Source organism: Azolla caroliniana, unplaced genomic scaffold, assembly GCF_043228905.1.
Source record: "Azolla caroliniana isolate FFs.n. ecotype wild unplaced genomic scaffold, voAzoCaro1.0.p SCAF_10, whole genome shotgun sequence".
Taxonomy (NCBI): domain Eukaryota; kingdom Viridiplantae; phylum Streptophyta; class Polypodiopsida; order Salviniales; family Salviniaceae; genus Azolla; species Azolla caroliniana.
Genome location: NW_028230445.1, coordinates 18,846,285 through 18,860,715, shown reverse-complemented (window position 1 = coordinate 18,860,715; position 14,431 = coordinate 18,846,285). Strand labels below are relative to the sequence as shown.

General features: G+C 37.8%; 1 protein-coding gene across 1 annotated transcript; it reads right to left on the bottom strand.

The window, feature by feature from the left end:
• Positions 1-464: 464 nt before the first annotated feature.
• Positions 465-1,538, bottom strand: LOC147859355 (uncharacterized). The gene is made up of 2 exons (XM_087325364.1): positions 1,520-1,538; positions 465-1,220 (listed from the first exon to the last, which is right to left on the bottom strand). The coding sequence occupies exon 2, from the start codon at positions 1,187-1,189 to the stop codon at positions 551-553; it is 639 nt and encodes a 212-aa protein (XP_087181490.1). The 5' UTR covers positions 1,190-1,220; positions 1,520-1,538; the 3' UTR covers positions 465-550.
• Between the last annotated feature and the right edge of the window lie 12,893 nt (positions 1,539-14,431).

The following is a 14,431-nucleotide window of genomic DNA, read 5'->3' as shown; positions in this document are numbered from 1 at the left end:
ACCAACATTCGCCAGCAAGCTCATTAGGAGCCACTTTTGACTGTACAGGTGTACAATATACCGAATATCCTATAAAGATGCTATAACTCTGAAAGCCTCTCAGTGGCAATGAATCCCAATTGGTTTGATGTGTCTTATACTACATTTGGTTAACAAATCAACTTCCATTGTCATGTGATGCGCTAATGCAATTCATAAAGGTGTCGTTCTTATCTCTTGCATTGTAGATGGTGAACTAGTTTTTAGCGTAATTCAGTGAGTTTAATCATCATCTGTCAATAAATACATGGGTATATGTGTTTTATTAAAGCAAAAGGTACAACCACACCCACGCACACACTGACTGAAGGTTTCAATATGTGTACATAAAAGGATACCGATTTCCTATTAAAATACAAAATCAAAGACAATTTTCGTAAGGCATTCATTAGGTCAGCATTTTGGCAGTCATTGAACCTCAGACCGGACGATCAAATAGACGTCTTACTGAAAAAACCATTCGTTTGCATGAATGACATTGTTGGTTGTTGGCATATAGTAGACCTAGGGACTAACATGGCTTTACATCAGATGTGGCCTCTACTATGTCCACAGGTTGGGCCAAGAACGTGGGAAAGTTGTGGCCAGCCATGATGACTGCGAGTTTGGACGAATCTTGTGGCGAGTAAGCATTTGGGGATAGAAGCCCTTTACTACAATGGGAAGATGAGTTCTCATTGTGGCTAACATCCACAGTTTGAGACGATATACGACGATCGTTAGGTTGTGCAAGGTGGTGGTGGTCTTGTTGATGTGCATGAGCACCAGATCCAACCAGTTTCCAATACGAGCAAGCGAGGATGAAGAGCGAGACGGCAATGAGGCCCAACATGGCGGCTAGCCCGGCAAGAAGATAAGGAATAGGAGATCCCTCCACATGTCCAAAACCAGTACTATAATTCGATGAGGACAAAATTGGTGATGGCGATGGCGATGGCGATGGACATGATGATGGTGATGGTGATGATGATAATGAAGTTGTTGGTGGTAGTGCACTACTACTTATGACTGGTGAGCCATGGCTGATGGTAGCATTGCACCCATTCATTGGCCTTCTATATCCAAGCACCACCATTGTTGGGCCAACCCTATCGTCTGGCGCAGCTGTGCACGGACCTAATGCCATCCTCCTCCTCGCCATCGATATCATCAATAGATTCTAATTGCCTATGCATGCATGCCTGCATCATCATCATCATCATCAAGTGTAAGATTTTTTGTTTCAAAATCCATACATATATATGTACACACACGCACATAGAGGGCATACATAGCAAAACTTCAAAGCACACCCCTACTAGACACATACATACACATCCAGACTCATCGAGTGAAAGAGGAGAAGAAATAAAAAAAAGGATCAATTAACCCATTAGTTTGTAATCATGATCATTTTTTTCAATTACCCCACTTGATAGAAATCAGAACACAGTTTCCTTTCTCTCTCAGCAAAACAAAAAAGAAGAAGAGAGGAAGGAACCTTGGATGACAAACAAAGGTAAAAAATGAAACAGAAATAGAAAGGGGCAGCAAAAAGATATTGGCAGAGAGAGAGAGAGAGAGAGAGAGAGAGAGAGAGAGAGCAGGGGAAGAAGAAGAGTGGTCTTATACATACACATATATATCCATTATACATTATACATTATACATACATACATATATGATATATGTATGTATGTACATATATATATATGTATATATATCTATGTCTGTATGTATATGTGTACATATATCTATGTTATATGAAGAGAAACCAGAGAAATGAAGGAGGGAGAAAAACAGAGGAAACAGGGGAAACATATGCATGTATAAATGTGTACATGTTGTATGTATGTACGTATATACATATGTATACAGTATATATATCTATCTCTGTACGTATGTGTGTACATATGTATGTATAATGTATGTTATATGAAGAGAAAAGCAGAGAAGTGAAGAGGAGAGGAAACAGCCTACAGGGGAAACCTCGTGATAAGCCAGAGGGGCCAATTATACAAATATCCATAACAATATGTGATGAAGGATTCATGGTAATGCTTGGAGGCCCCGCTCATTTTTGTTGTAAACCAATCGTCTCATGGGCCAATTTTGGCCTTACAAGACGTTAATATATCTTTCTTTCTTTCTTGTATCTCATGTTCTGTTGTTGTGATGAAGCTTTCACACGTGTGTCTCTGTTTGTTCGTCTTTCCTGTGTGTCTACCTGTCTGTCCGTTTGTCCATCCATCTTTCGTGTGTCTCTATCCATCCGTCCCATCCGTCTTTCGTGTGTCTCTATCCGTCTTTCGCTATACATTTGTGTGTGCGCACACACACATGCATGTTTGCATTATATAATGTTTTTCTTTTTCTTCCTTCTCTCTCTAAAAAGGGGGTTGTTGGTCTGTTCGTCTTTGGTAAGGGTGTGTGAGGAATGATTCTTGTGTGCGTCCCTATACAATGTACATTTGGGTTTAGGTGAGAAAGGTTAGCATGCCATCCTTGTTTGCTCTGTGCATGTCTATCCACCCACACTTGTCATGCTCAATAGTATACTTCAGAAGTCCCCCGCTTTGCAACCTCTTATATACAATTTCTCAGTGCATATTAGGGCCCCAGGTGTTTCAAGCTAAATATACATTGGATTCGGAAACCCTATGCATCATCGTGCAACGACATTTCCAAGCTGCTTGTCCCTCCATTACATCTAGATGTAACCTTAACACGATAAGTAATTTATGGTTTCTCTTAGTTGTTATTACAAGTCGAAACCGATACTACATGATCTTTCAAAACCCCCATTATTCCTGACATTACTTGATAGAAATCAAAATGTGTAAGTTTAACTTACACGCCTCTGAGCATTTGATTCTAGGTTTACAATATTTTATTATTTCACTAGTTTTTATCTGGCTTTGTCATATCAACAATAGTCATAGTGTGTTGCAGGATGATTTTGGTCAGAGATGGCAAAACTAACTATTTAGTACGAAACTCCAACCTGAAGTTGATGAAACCCCGATTCAATTTTAGGTTGTATATAATGTTCATGGCTTCTAATTTAGTTTGATTACACTGAATAGTTTGGGTTTGTGTGGGAACGACCCTTAGTTCTAAATGTTTACAATACTTTTTGTACAAGCACTTTTTTGTAAAACTTAAAATGCACACACATAGCTTAAATTCATGACAATATGTACTTCTATCCTAGGTTTTGATGTCTATATCATGGACCCTTTGCATGGTCCAAAAAGTTTATTACCTATCGTGGAGTAAAAGTATTTAAATTGTCTCACGTCTCTTCATTGTGTTCTCCTTTATCTTCATAGTTGATAACTTCATACGCAATGCATGTTCATAACAAAATTCTCCTTATTGCACACATATAGTAGTAAGTAGTTATTCATGTTTCAACCACACATATATGTCCTCCTACTGGTGGGTGAAGATTTAACACCCATTTTTGATACACCTGCCTTTCCTTTATTAACTATATGGCCTAACAATTAGTGCCCCATGATTCTTGATCACACTCAATACGCATTAGTGGCCTTTCATGGACAATCTTCTTCCGGTGAGTACTATGCTTCAGGTGGAATATTTCAATTACATTGTTTGAAATATGTGAAATTACATCCTGTATAAACTCTACTATAATATATTTATCTCTGAATTACCTTGTTTGCAGTATATGAAATTACATCATGTTTAAACTCTACTCTAAGTTATTTATCTCTTGATATGGGGACAAAGAATTGGTAGTCACTAATGGAAGTAGGTCCTATAAGTCTTTTCTTGACCAAAAAACCAACTCTAGCTCATTACAAATTAAAAGTAAGATATCATGCATTGGGAATATTTTATGCGTCCCTTTGTAGAAAATAAAGAATTTGTTGGTAAAGCATTTGAACGTATATATGCTTTTTTATAGCAAAATTTTGGATCATATTACTTTTCGACAAATCCTTTAAGAATGCGGAAGATGCTCTATCTTTTACGTAACTTGATCTGCCTTTATCTTTCCACTAACCTACTTTTCCATAAACCATAGTGGGTTGGGTAAAACGGCACTGGCAAAGAGACATTTTGTTTTTTCTTGCATTGTAATACATATCCTTTACGACCTTGTTTTAGGTATAAATCTAGCTATACTTTGTAACTCCCTTTCATACAAAAGCACTTCAAATTTTAAATAGAGATAAAGTTGCATAACTCTCATTCAAAGGAATTCTCTCCCTTTCAAAGATGTTAAAAATTAGTTCTCTCTTGCCATTTACATACATGCATTCATAGTTTCATAATGGTGCCATTCTTGGCATTGAAAAGCAAGGGCCTGTAAATAGAAAAGTGAAGCTCCTCTTACAAGTTTTAATTAGTTTGTTTTCCGCCTTTTCATGGTACATGACCATCAAATTGTATTTGTTGATATGTATGGTTCATGACTTTACATTTATCTTTTGCGTGGATGTAGAACAAAGTTCTCCTAAGTGGATTTTTCATCTCCTAAGTGGAAGGAAAAACTTCATAATGCAATTTGTTTAACATAAACATCTATTTCGAATGTCTTGAGAACATTCCAAATGTCCTAATGATTGCGTCCCAAACATTGATTCTATAACAAGCAAGTAACGCGTGTTCGTTAGTTACATATAGATGTGATATTACAAGTAGCTCTCTTTTATAAGCAACGTGTTAATCGTTATGTGTTTTATTTAACAATTGACGTATGTGATATGTATTGTGTAAGCATAAGAGCAAAACATGGGATATACCAAGAAAATAAATAAATCATGTGATAATCAAATCGACAAATATGCTATACGGAAAAACCTTTTAATGATGTTCTACTGTTTTTTTCACACCAATCTAGAATTTGTTCAAATAACAAGAACCCAAAGTTCATCGAGAAGATCGCATGCGTTGACGATTTCATTAATGCTTGCTTATACATACTATTTGCATATATGTAAATTCCGATGTGATGTTTTGGTCTACATTTTCTAGTGAACTTTATGCAAACAATATAGTTTTGAATTACCATATAAATATAGAGCACAAAATAAATCAATGATAAACTTGAACTACATAATAGTATGGACTATACGTACCATACCTGCATTCACATTCGAGTATCCTTCGAGCATTCGAGTATGGTAAACACCCATACGTTGTCGTGCCTTTCGGCTCTGGATCGTTTGCGTGAGTCGGGTGGGAACCACCGGGGTTTTGGACTAGGAGAAAGAAAAATACAAATAAGGCTAGTAAAGAATAGGTATAAAGAGTTATAAGATAAGAATCTCGTGAATCCCACGAGTTTAGTATATTTAGTCAATATTTAGGTAAGAATATGTATTTAGATTGAAAGAAAGATATAAGAAACTTGTGAATCCCACAAGTATAGATTATATTATTTTCGTGAATCCCACGATTATATTAATCGGTTGGTGTTTTCGGAAATATATCCAATTTCCAAATATTTCACACACAATTACATTGTGCTCCCCATCCTTATGTAGTGATGAGGAAGTCTTAGTAATCCATGCTTTTTCTCTAACTATAGACCCCATGCTTTTCCTATAGATAGACTATATGCTTTATCTAAAGTGATCATGCTTTTTTCTAACTTGTGCGTTTTTTATCATGCACGCTAGATGTGTATGTGTAGCTTTTTCTTTTGTTATGCGTTTTTCTAATGTTTATCCTAGCGTGAATTTACCTTTCTATGTGGGACATCTATCCTTTAGCACTAATGAAATGCTAGTGTAATGGTAAGACATTACATTATTAACATGGAGGTGCAAGGTTCGAATCTTGCCCTATGCATGTTCCATTTATTTTGCTATTTTCTTCTATTTCTTCATTTTTTATTGAATCTAATACTATATACGTTTTTCACGTAGTGTACAAAATACACTACGACAACGTTTGTATTCATTATTTACTATAAGGTAAAACTTTTTACAGGTAAGAAAATTAAGGTAAAAACATAAAAAAAGAACATAAGTATGTTTTCATAACATACGCACTCATTTGCAAACATATGAAAAAGAATGTTTGCAAATGCATTCGAGTATGTTACGTTCTATGAAAGACACAATAAAATATGAGAAGCGGTTATATAATGTAGAAATTGTCTAACTATATAGATAATAAAAAAATCTCAAAATGATGCAAACAAAGTAAAGTGATAAAAAAGTGGGGTTTCATGAGATGAAAGTGAGGTTAGAGGTAGCAAAAGGGAGGGAGAGCCATGAAATGAGTTTAGAGGGGAAATTCTCGAAATATAAAAGAGTATTCGAGGAGATGAAATCAAGGGTTAAAAAAGATAGAAACATTTCTTAATGTATCCAAAAAAATGATAGAAAGAGTTGGACAAATAACACAATTATGTGTGAGCTTGATTTAATTTACGTGACAAAAATGTGAATGAAGTATTAAAAATGATTTGACTCATTTGGACCCGTTGGTGTGAACATATATCAAATAGACTCCTACGATCAATGAAAAGAGTGGTGCATATGGGGCACTTTGAAGATGAATACAATTTCACATCATAAGCCAAATGGGATAGCGAACATTACGGAAATTTGTATAAGAAGTCATTAGTGGAAGGTGCCACAATTGTGGTGAAGCTCAGAGTTTGATTTATCGAGAATTGGATTATCCAAGAAGGAAGTTTCCATGCAATCGTTGAAGAGGACATATTCCAGTTAATGTGGCTAATTGTTGAGTTAAGTTTGCCAAACACATTTCAATGTGTTGAAATTTAGATGAATTCAAAGAAACAAAGTGAGTTGATAGATGAAAATTCAAAAGAGTTGGTTCTAGACTTGAAGGATTCCAATGGTGTGTGGTTGATGGTAGGAACCAACAAGGGATGTTTGAATAGGGACAAGTATCAATATATTTGCGACTTAAGTGGGTGGAACAAGTGATTATAGGAGGCACTTTTACATCCCCAAATCCTCACAAAGATGGAACAAGATTGTAACTAGTCTAAAGATTTGGCATTAGCACTTCAACATTGGAGTTTCTCAATATTACAAAAGATGTGGGTAGATGGGTTGGTTCACAACTTGTTTGGGGAGAGTGAGGATTGCCTAACGAGCAAGCAACATCATAAAACCTTCCCACATGTGGCCAAGTGATTGAATTCTCCTCTAGAATTGGTTTAGTTGACCTCAAATTGAAAGATTATGGCAAAAAGTGAACTTGTGGATTATCTTGGTTCTTCTTTATCATAGATAACTATGATAGGATGATGTGAATATATTTCTTCAAAGAGAAGATTGAGGCTTTGAACAATTTTATATTATGGCAAAAGATGGTTGAGAAATAAATCAATCTAAACATGAATTTTTTGTGAGGATAATTTCTTTCAGATAAGTTTGAGGGGATAAAAGGAAATACGAGGTAGTTGAGGAATTGAAATGTTGTATAGGGAAGGGAGTAGCGGAACTTCAAAACTAGGATTGATGTATGATCAAAGGAGGAAAACTACATGATTTCTATTGTGTTGATATGTTTAACATTGCACTCTATGAGTAAGCTAGTTTGTTCTATCTTTATGTTTATCGCAAGTGATAAAATTTGTTGATCCATGCAACTAGATTGGAAAATCAAACAAAGGCCATATTGGGCCATGGTTGAAATTCGTGAAGGAACAGTTAATGGATGATCCAAACTTACAACAATGATGTCAAATCAAAATGAGTTTACTAGAAAATCGACACCGTCAAGGCCATACCATGACATAAATAAAGGGCAAGGATTGAAATGCAAAAGCTAGAATTGATCCAAGAAACAAAAACAATGTTGTTAGTCTTTTGTTGGTTGGAGATTGAAGACTATGTACTTTGAGGACCTAGCCAACTAACTTTCATAGAAATGTCAATATGAGAGAGTTTAGCATAGGATATAAAAAAGTTATCAAGAAATGGATGTTTATCAAGCTTTAAAAGATTTACCCCATGGACATGTCAAGGTGTTGCATATAGGATTAATTAATCCACTTAAAAGTGGGGGATCAATTAATCAAGTTTCCTTGAAGGGGCCAACACAACTCATTTTGTAGAGTGTTGCACTTCCTAGGGTTACTACCAAGTCTTGAGGGGATATCTTATTCATGGTGGGCTGAGCAAGGGATCGACACATTACTCCTAATGGCAAACGCCACGGTATACATCAACATATAAAATCACTTACCTCTCCACTCCAGGCAACTGTGAAAGCATGAAAGGCTTCTTAAGTTAATCAAAGTTACTCTAGAGTACTAAATCTTAAGTTAAAAGAAACATATGAGGTATCTCAATTAAGTAGATAATTGCTAAGCATAAAAAATTTATATCTCTATTTATTAATGTGGAAAAGATACATGGAGGAAATTGACTCTTTGTGGATTCAAATGAAGAGAATGAAAACTAAAAGGTGGCCTTAAAGTTGGGACACCCCATGGCCTCTTCTACATGAGAGCCCTTTTCCCTTTTATGCAACTTGGTAAAGGGTCCTTTTCACATTACAAGCCCATTTGCCATTTGCCATTTCTACATAATAAAGGTAATTCCCTAAAAAAAATATTCTTCATTAGTAGAAATTCTGCATACATGATGAAATGATTATGTTGAAAACATTACAATAGCTCTAGCCATGATGACCTATGAAAACCATAAAGAAGGAGAGTGGAGGACGAAAAAGAATGACATGAGACATCCTACATTTAGTGAATGTAGAATGTAGTGGGCCATAATGGTTAGTCCACACCACTTCCTCTTGTGATGTCATCCGTTCTAAAGTGGCCATCTTCTCCTGCTCCATAGTGATAACAGTTATCACAACTTGCAACTCATGTAATGTCACATGAGATATGATGAACCATGAGGGATAGTTGTGGGTTGTCTTGGTTAGCCCACAACTATCCCTCATGTCAAATCATCTATATGAATCTGACCATCTCCTTCATCTTCACCTAAAAAGGAATTATAATGACTATCTCTGGTAGGGAAGATAATATAGATCCATAATTCGATCAACTACAACACGCCTCCTTCTGTTTGATCAGATGTTGGTATTAGCTTTTGTATTAAAATAGAGGTGAGATGAAATGTCTTCTTTTGTTTTCTATATGTATATTTCTCAAGTAATATACTAAGGTGTATCTTTCTTGAAAAAAAAAATACAATACGCCTCCTCGACCCTTAAGAATATGCGTCTAACCTCCACACCATCAACACTCATCTTTATCAAGAATTATGCTTCATTTTTCCACATCAACCATCTCGCCGGTTACCACCAAATTCCTGTAAATACAAAAACAAAATGCCTCTACTATCCTCACCTCTTCATTAGAATATGCTTCTGTCATGATATGGCAAGATTCGAACCCATGACCTTATGTTACATGGGTCGAGCTCTTGACTATTAAACTATATATTGTAATACGAAGAATATTATTTTCATCTAGGTTTTACTAAAGAAAATTGATGTATATTCCAGATTTCTCTGGAACATTCTAGAAACTTCAGGAGTACTCCTGAGAACACTATAAAAGGAGGCACAAGGCATTATTTCGAACCAAATTGGTTCAACGCTAGTCTTAAGCCTCCTAGCTACCATTGTATATTCCCTTAACATAATATATATGATTTGTTATCCTCATTCTCTCTCTCTCTCTCTCTCTCTACACCTCCCTTAGTATTAATCCTCATCCTTTAGTACTAATTCCTTCTTTGTTTTAGTATTGTTCTTGACAATACTTCTCTATCTTAGTACTGCTCCTGACAGCTTGAACTGATTTGGTTCTCCTTCCTTTTCTTCCTTTATCTTCTTACTTCTCCCTCCCTTTATACTAATCTCTTATTCCTCTTTTCTCTCATACAATGGCCACTGTTAGCGCTCAAGAATATTAATCCATTTTCTCAGAGCTGCAATACTTGAAAGATAAGTTCCTTGCTTTGGAACAAGAAAATCAACAGTTGTTGGGGGATCTTCAACAAATCTCCTTACAAAAGCAGCAGACGCAACAACAACATGGGGAACTAGTGGTATGCGTGCAACAACTCGAAGCAACCTTAGTAACGATGCAACAACAAGGACCCAATACACAAGGGATTCATAAAGAACCCAAGATCGGCCTTCCCATGAAATTCGATGGAACGCGATCGCAGTTTAGAGGATTCCTTAATCGGTTACGATTAGTCATTCAAATGCATCATTCTCGATATCCCATCGATGCATTACGAGTGGGACTAGTAGGCACTCTACTTAGTGGCATGGCTTTGACATGGTTCTCCCTCCTGTTACAAAAAAGCTCTCCCTTGTTAAATAATTTCGAAGAGTTTATTACCGAGTTTAAAGCCTGTTTTGGAGATACCGACAGTGTTAGAACACCAATCAACAAAATCCGAAGATTGCGCCAAGGTGAGCGGCCGGCCTCGGCTTATGTTGCGGATTTCTGTCTTCTCGCCACCGATATTCCCTAGGATGACCAGGCACTAATGGAGCAATTTCATTTTGGCCTATGTAATGATGTTAAAGATTTACTCTTAACTTTCCCCGAGGAGCCAAAGTCATTGACAGAAGTAATCAGTCATGCGGTGCGATGCGATAATCGCCTCTTCGAACGACGTTTGGAACGTTAGTTCCAAATGCCATGGACAAGATCGGAGCCCACCTACGCTTCAATCGTAGCGAAGCCTTTCCCAAGGGAGTCATTCAATACGTCTCCAACAAATACTAGGAATCCAATGGAAATTGACACCACACGTCGTCGCGGACCACTATCAGAAGAAGAAAAGCAGCAACGTAGGGCAAATCAATTATGTCTTTATTGCGGTGGACCGGGGCATATTGCAGTGAACTGCCCCCATTAGCCGAAAAGGCAGGTAAATCAAATAACTGCTAGTACTAATAGTACTAAACCCGAGTCTTTTCCTCTAGGTGTGTCTAATAGTCCTAATAGCCCAAGCCTTTCAAACAAATTTGAAATCCTTAGCGAACTAGAAGAAGAGTTAAACGATTAAGTCCAGCCAAAATAGGAGTCGTTTGGTTGGACAACCCTAGATTTGTGCAGCCCATTAATGGTTCCATTTCCTCTAAACAAGTTAGCAATGTGTTCTTAGCTCAAGTAATGGTTAGTACTAAAAGTACTCCTCTAGTACATCTCTTAGCACTCTTAGATTCCGGAGCCAACTCTTACTTCATGGATAGGAATTTTGCCCAAGCTCATCAGATATCCCTAAAGAAACTCCCATGTCCAGCCTCTGTAGTAGTCATTGATGGTCGTCCCATTGCTTCCGGGAATATTATAGAAGAGTAAGAACCCGTTAATATTGTCCTAGATAACTTAGCATGTGTAGTATCATTTAATATAATTAGTATTCCAGAACATCCCATGGTTTTGGGATTACCATGGTTCGAATTACATAACCTGACCATAGATTGGAGAACAAGAGAAATACGGTGTCGACAAACCCGAGGATCTACTCATAAGATTGCAATCATTTCGCTACATCAGTTGCGTGAGGAAGGACACAAGAAAGAAATATTTCTCTTCACAATATTAGTAAACGCCTCCAGTATCAATAAAGAGGAGTCCACCATTCAACTTCCAGAGAAGTATCATCATTATGCCGATGTGTTCGATAAAGTACGAGCTAATACGCTTCCTCACCATCGACCGTATGATTGCCCCATCGATTTACAACCGGGAAAAGAGCCAGCATGGGGACCGATCTACAATTTGTCACCAACCAAGATAGAAGTCCTTCGAGCCTATATAGAGGATAATTTGTCAAATGGTTTCATTCGACATTCGAAATCTCCAGCCGGTGCACCCATTTTCTTCATCAAGAAAAAAGGATGGATCACTTCGTCTTCGTAGATTACCGTGGGTTGAATAAAGTCACCATCAGGAATAGGTATGCACTTCCTCTTATCTCAAGTCTTTTAGAACGAATCAAATTATGGTGCAAGGTTCTTCACAAAGATCGACTTACGAGGAGCATATAACCTCGTACGGATCCGACCAGGAGACAAATGGAAGACTACGTTTCGCACCAGATATGGGCACTTCGAGTATACAATCATGCCATTTGAGCTCACTAATGTGCCAACAGTCTTCCAGCACATGGTAAATGATATATTCTGAGATCTCTTGTATGATTTTTTGATCATCTATTTGGAAGATCTACTATTTTATTCGAAGACTCGGGAAGAGCATGATTCTCATGTACTGTTAGTACTAAAACGACTTCGAGAACATGGTCTTTATGCAAAACTAGAAAAATGTAGTTTCGGGTGCAACCAAGTAGAATTTTTGGGCTATGTCATTTCCTCAGAAGGCATCTCCATGGATCCGGCTAAGGTCAAAACGGTGGTAGAGTGGCAAACTCCGCGTTCGTTGTGAGATGTGCAATGCTTTTTAGGCTTTGCAAATTTTTACCGCAAGTCCATACAGGATTACTCAAAGCTTGTTCTGCCTCTCACACAACTTACCAGGAAGGGAAAATCATTCGTTTGGTCTGAAGAAGCGGATATTACTTTTGAGAGTCTTAAGAAGGCATTTACATCAGCTCCTATTTTAGCTCATGTTGATCCAGAAAAACCATTCATCATTGAAGTAGACGTGTCAGATTTCACCTTGGGTAGCATTCTGTCTCAACAACGCAATGATGAAAAGCTACATCCTATGGCTTTCCATTCATGCAAGTTTGACGCCGTGGAAATCAACTATGAAATTCATGATAAGGAGCTATTAGCAATAGTGGACTCTTTTACGCAATGGAGGCATTTTCTTTTACTTTTTCTCATCAAGTCATCGTATTCAGTGATCACAAAAACCTTGCCCACTTTCAGAATGCTCGTGTGTTAAATCGACGTCAAGCTTGGTGGACCCAATTCCTCACTCGTTTCGACTTCAAAATTACATATCGTCTGGGGAAGCAACAAGGGAAGGTGGATGCGTTATCACGACGTTCATATCTAGCACCGCGTCCCGGCGAGCCGACTTTCGATAACCAAAAACAAGTAATCTTGGGACTGGCACGACTGCAAGCAACGCAAGTCTTCGGTATGCCCTTGGATTCCCACGTTATCGATACCATACGTGAGGACTTGAAGACAGATGTTTCGCTCAAGCCATTCTAGCACAAATTGATCCCTCTCGAGCATCTTGTTCACAGTCGCAACAACTAGGTATGGACTATCGACAATTCGAATGTCATGATGGATTACTATTCTTTAAGAAACTCTTGTATGTTCCTAATGGTACTTGTCGCCTTCAAGTAGTCCAAAACTATCACGACACATATACATCTGGGCATTTTGGTAGTACTAAAACACTAGATTTAGTACAACGATCCTTCTGGTGGCCCCATATGCGACAATTTGTCGAAGATTTTGTTCGAACTTGTGATACACGTTGCAGAGCAAAAATTCCAAGGCATCATCCATATGGTTTATTAGAACCATTACCAATTCCAAGCAAGCCATGACAATTTATTGCCCTAGATTTCATCACAGATCTTCCGGTCTCTAAGGGATTCGATGTGATCTTAACAGTAGTAGATTGATATACAATGATGGCCCATTTCTTGCCATGTACTAAGGAAATCTCGAGTGAAGAAACCGTCGAAATTGTCATGCGTGAAGTATGTTGGTGTCATGGCCTTCTCAATAGTATCATCAGTGACCGTGGACCCTAGTTCGTCTCGAAGTTCTAGAAGCACCTCTTTAAAATGCTTAAGGTCACTTGTAACCTCTCCTCCGGCTACCACCCGCAAACAGACGGCCAAGCAAAACGAACAAATCAAACGTTGGAGCAGTATCTTCGGTGCTTTTTAATCTATCATCAAGATGACTAGGCGGATATTCTCCACTTCGACGAATTTGCGTATAATAACTCTGTCCACTCATCGACAAAGGTGGTGTGTATTTGAAACCCCAGAGTTACCTACAAATCCTTGTGCAGAGGATCGTTTGGAGCCATGTAAGATACAAGAGGATTTATCTACTCATCTACAACAAGCTCAACAAACACACAAGGTTTAAGCGGATCGTCGTCAGCTTCCATCTAGTTTTGACATTGGAGATCGGGTGTGGCTACTACGATGACACATCAAGACTACTCGCCCATGCGAGAAGTTGGATTACCTGCGATTAGGTTTTTTCCTTATTATTAGAAAAATTAATGATGTCGCTTTTCGTCTTGATCTACCTCCACAACTTCGGATACATCCGATGTTTCATAGTTCTCTCCTTGAACCCTATCAAGACAGCACCATCCCAGGTCGTATTAAACAACCTCCACCCCCGATCAAGCTTGAAGATGGACCTAAGTACGAGGTTGCCACCATCCTCGATTTCAAGATTGTTCGCAACAAGCTCTACTATTTAGTCGATTGGCTAGGATATA

Excerpts from the sequence above, each read along its gene's own strand:
- LOC147859355 (XM_087325364.1), bottom strand. The coding sequence starts at position 1,189 with ATGATATCGATGGCGAGGAGGAGGATGGCATTAGGTCCGTGCACAGCT.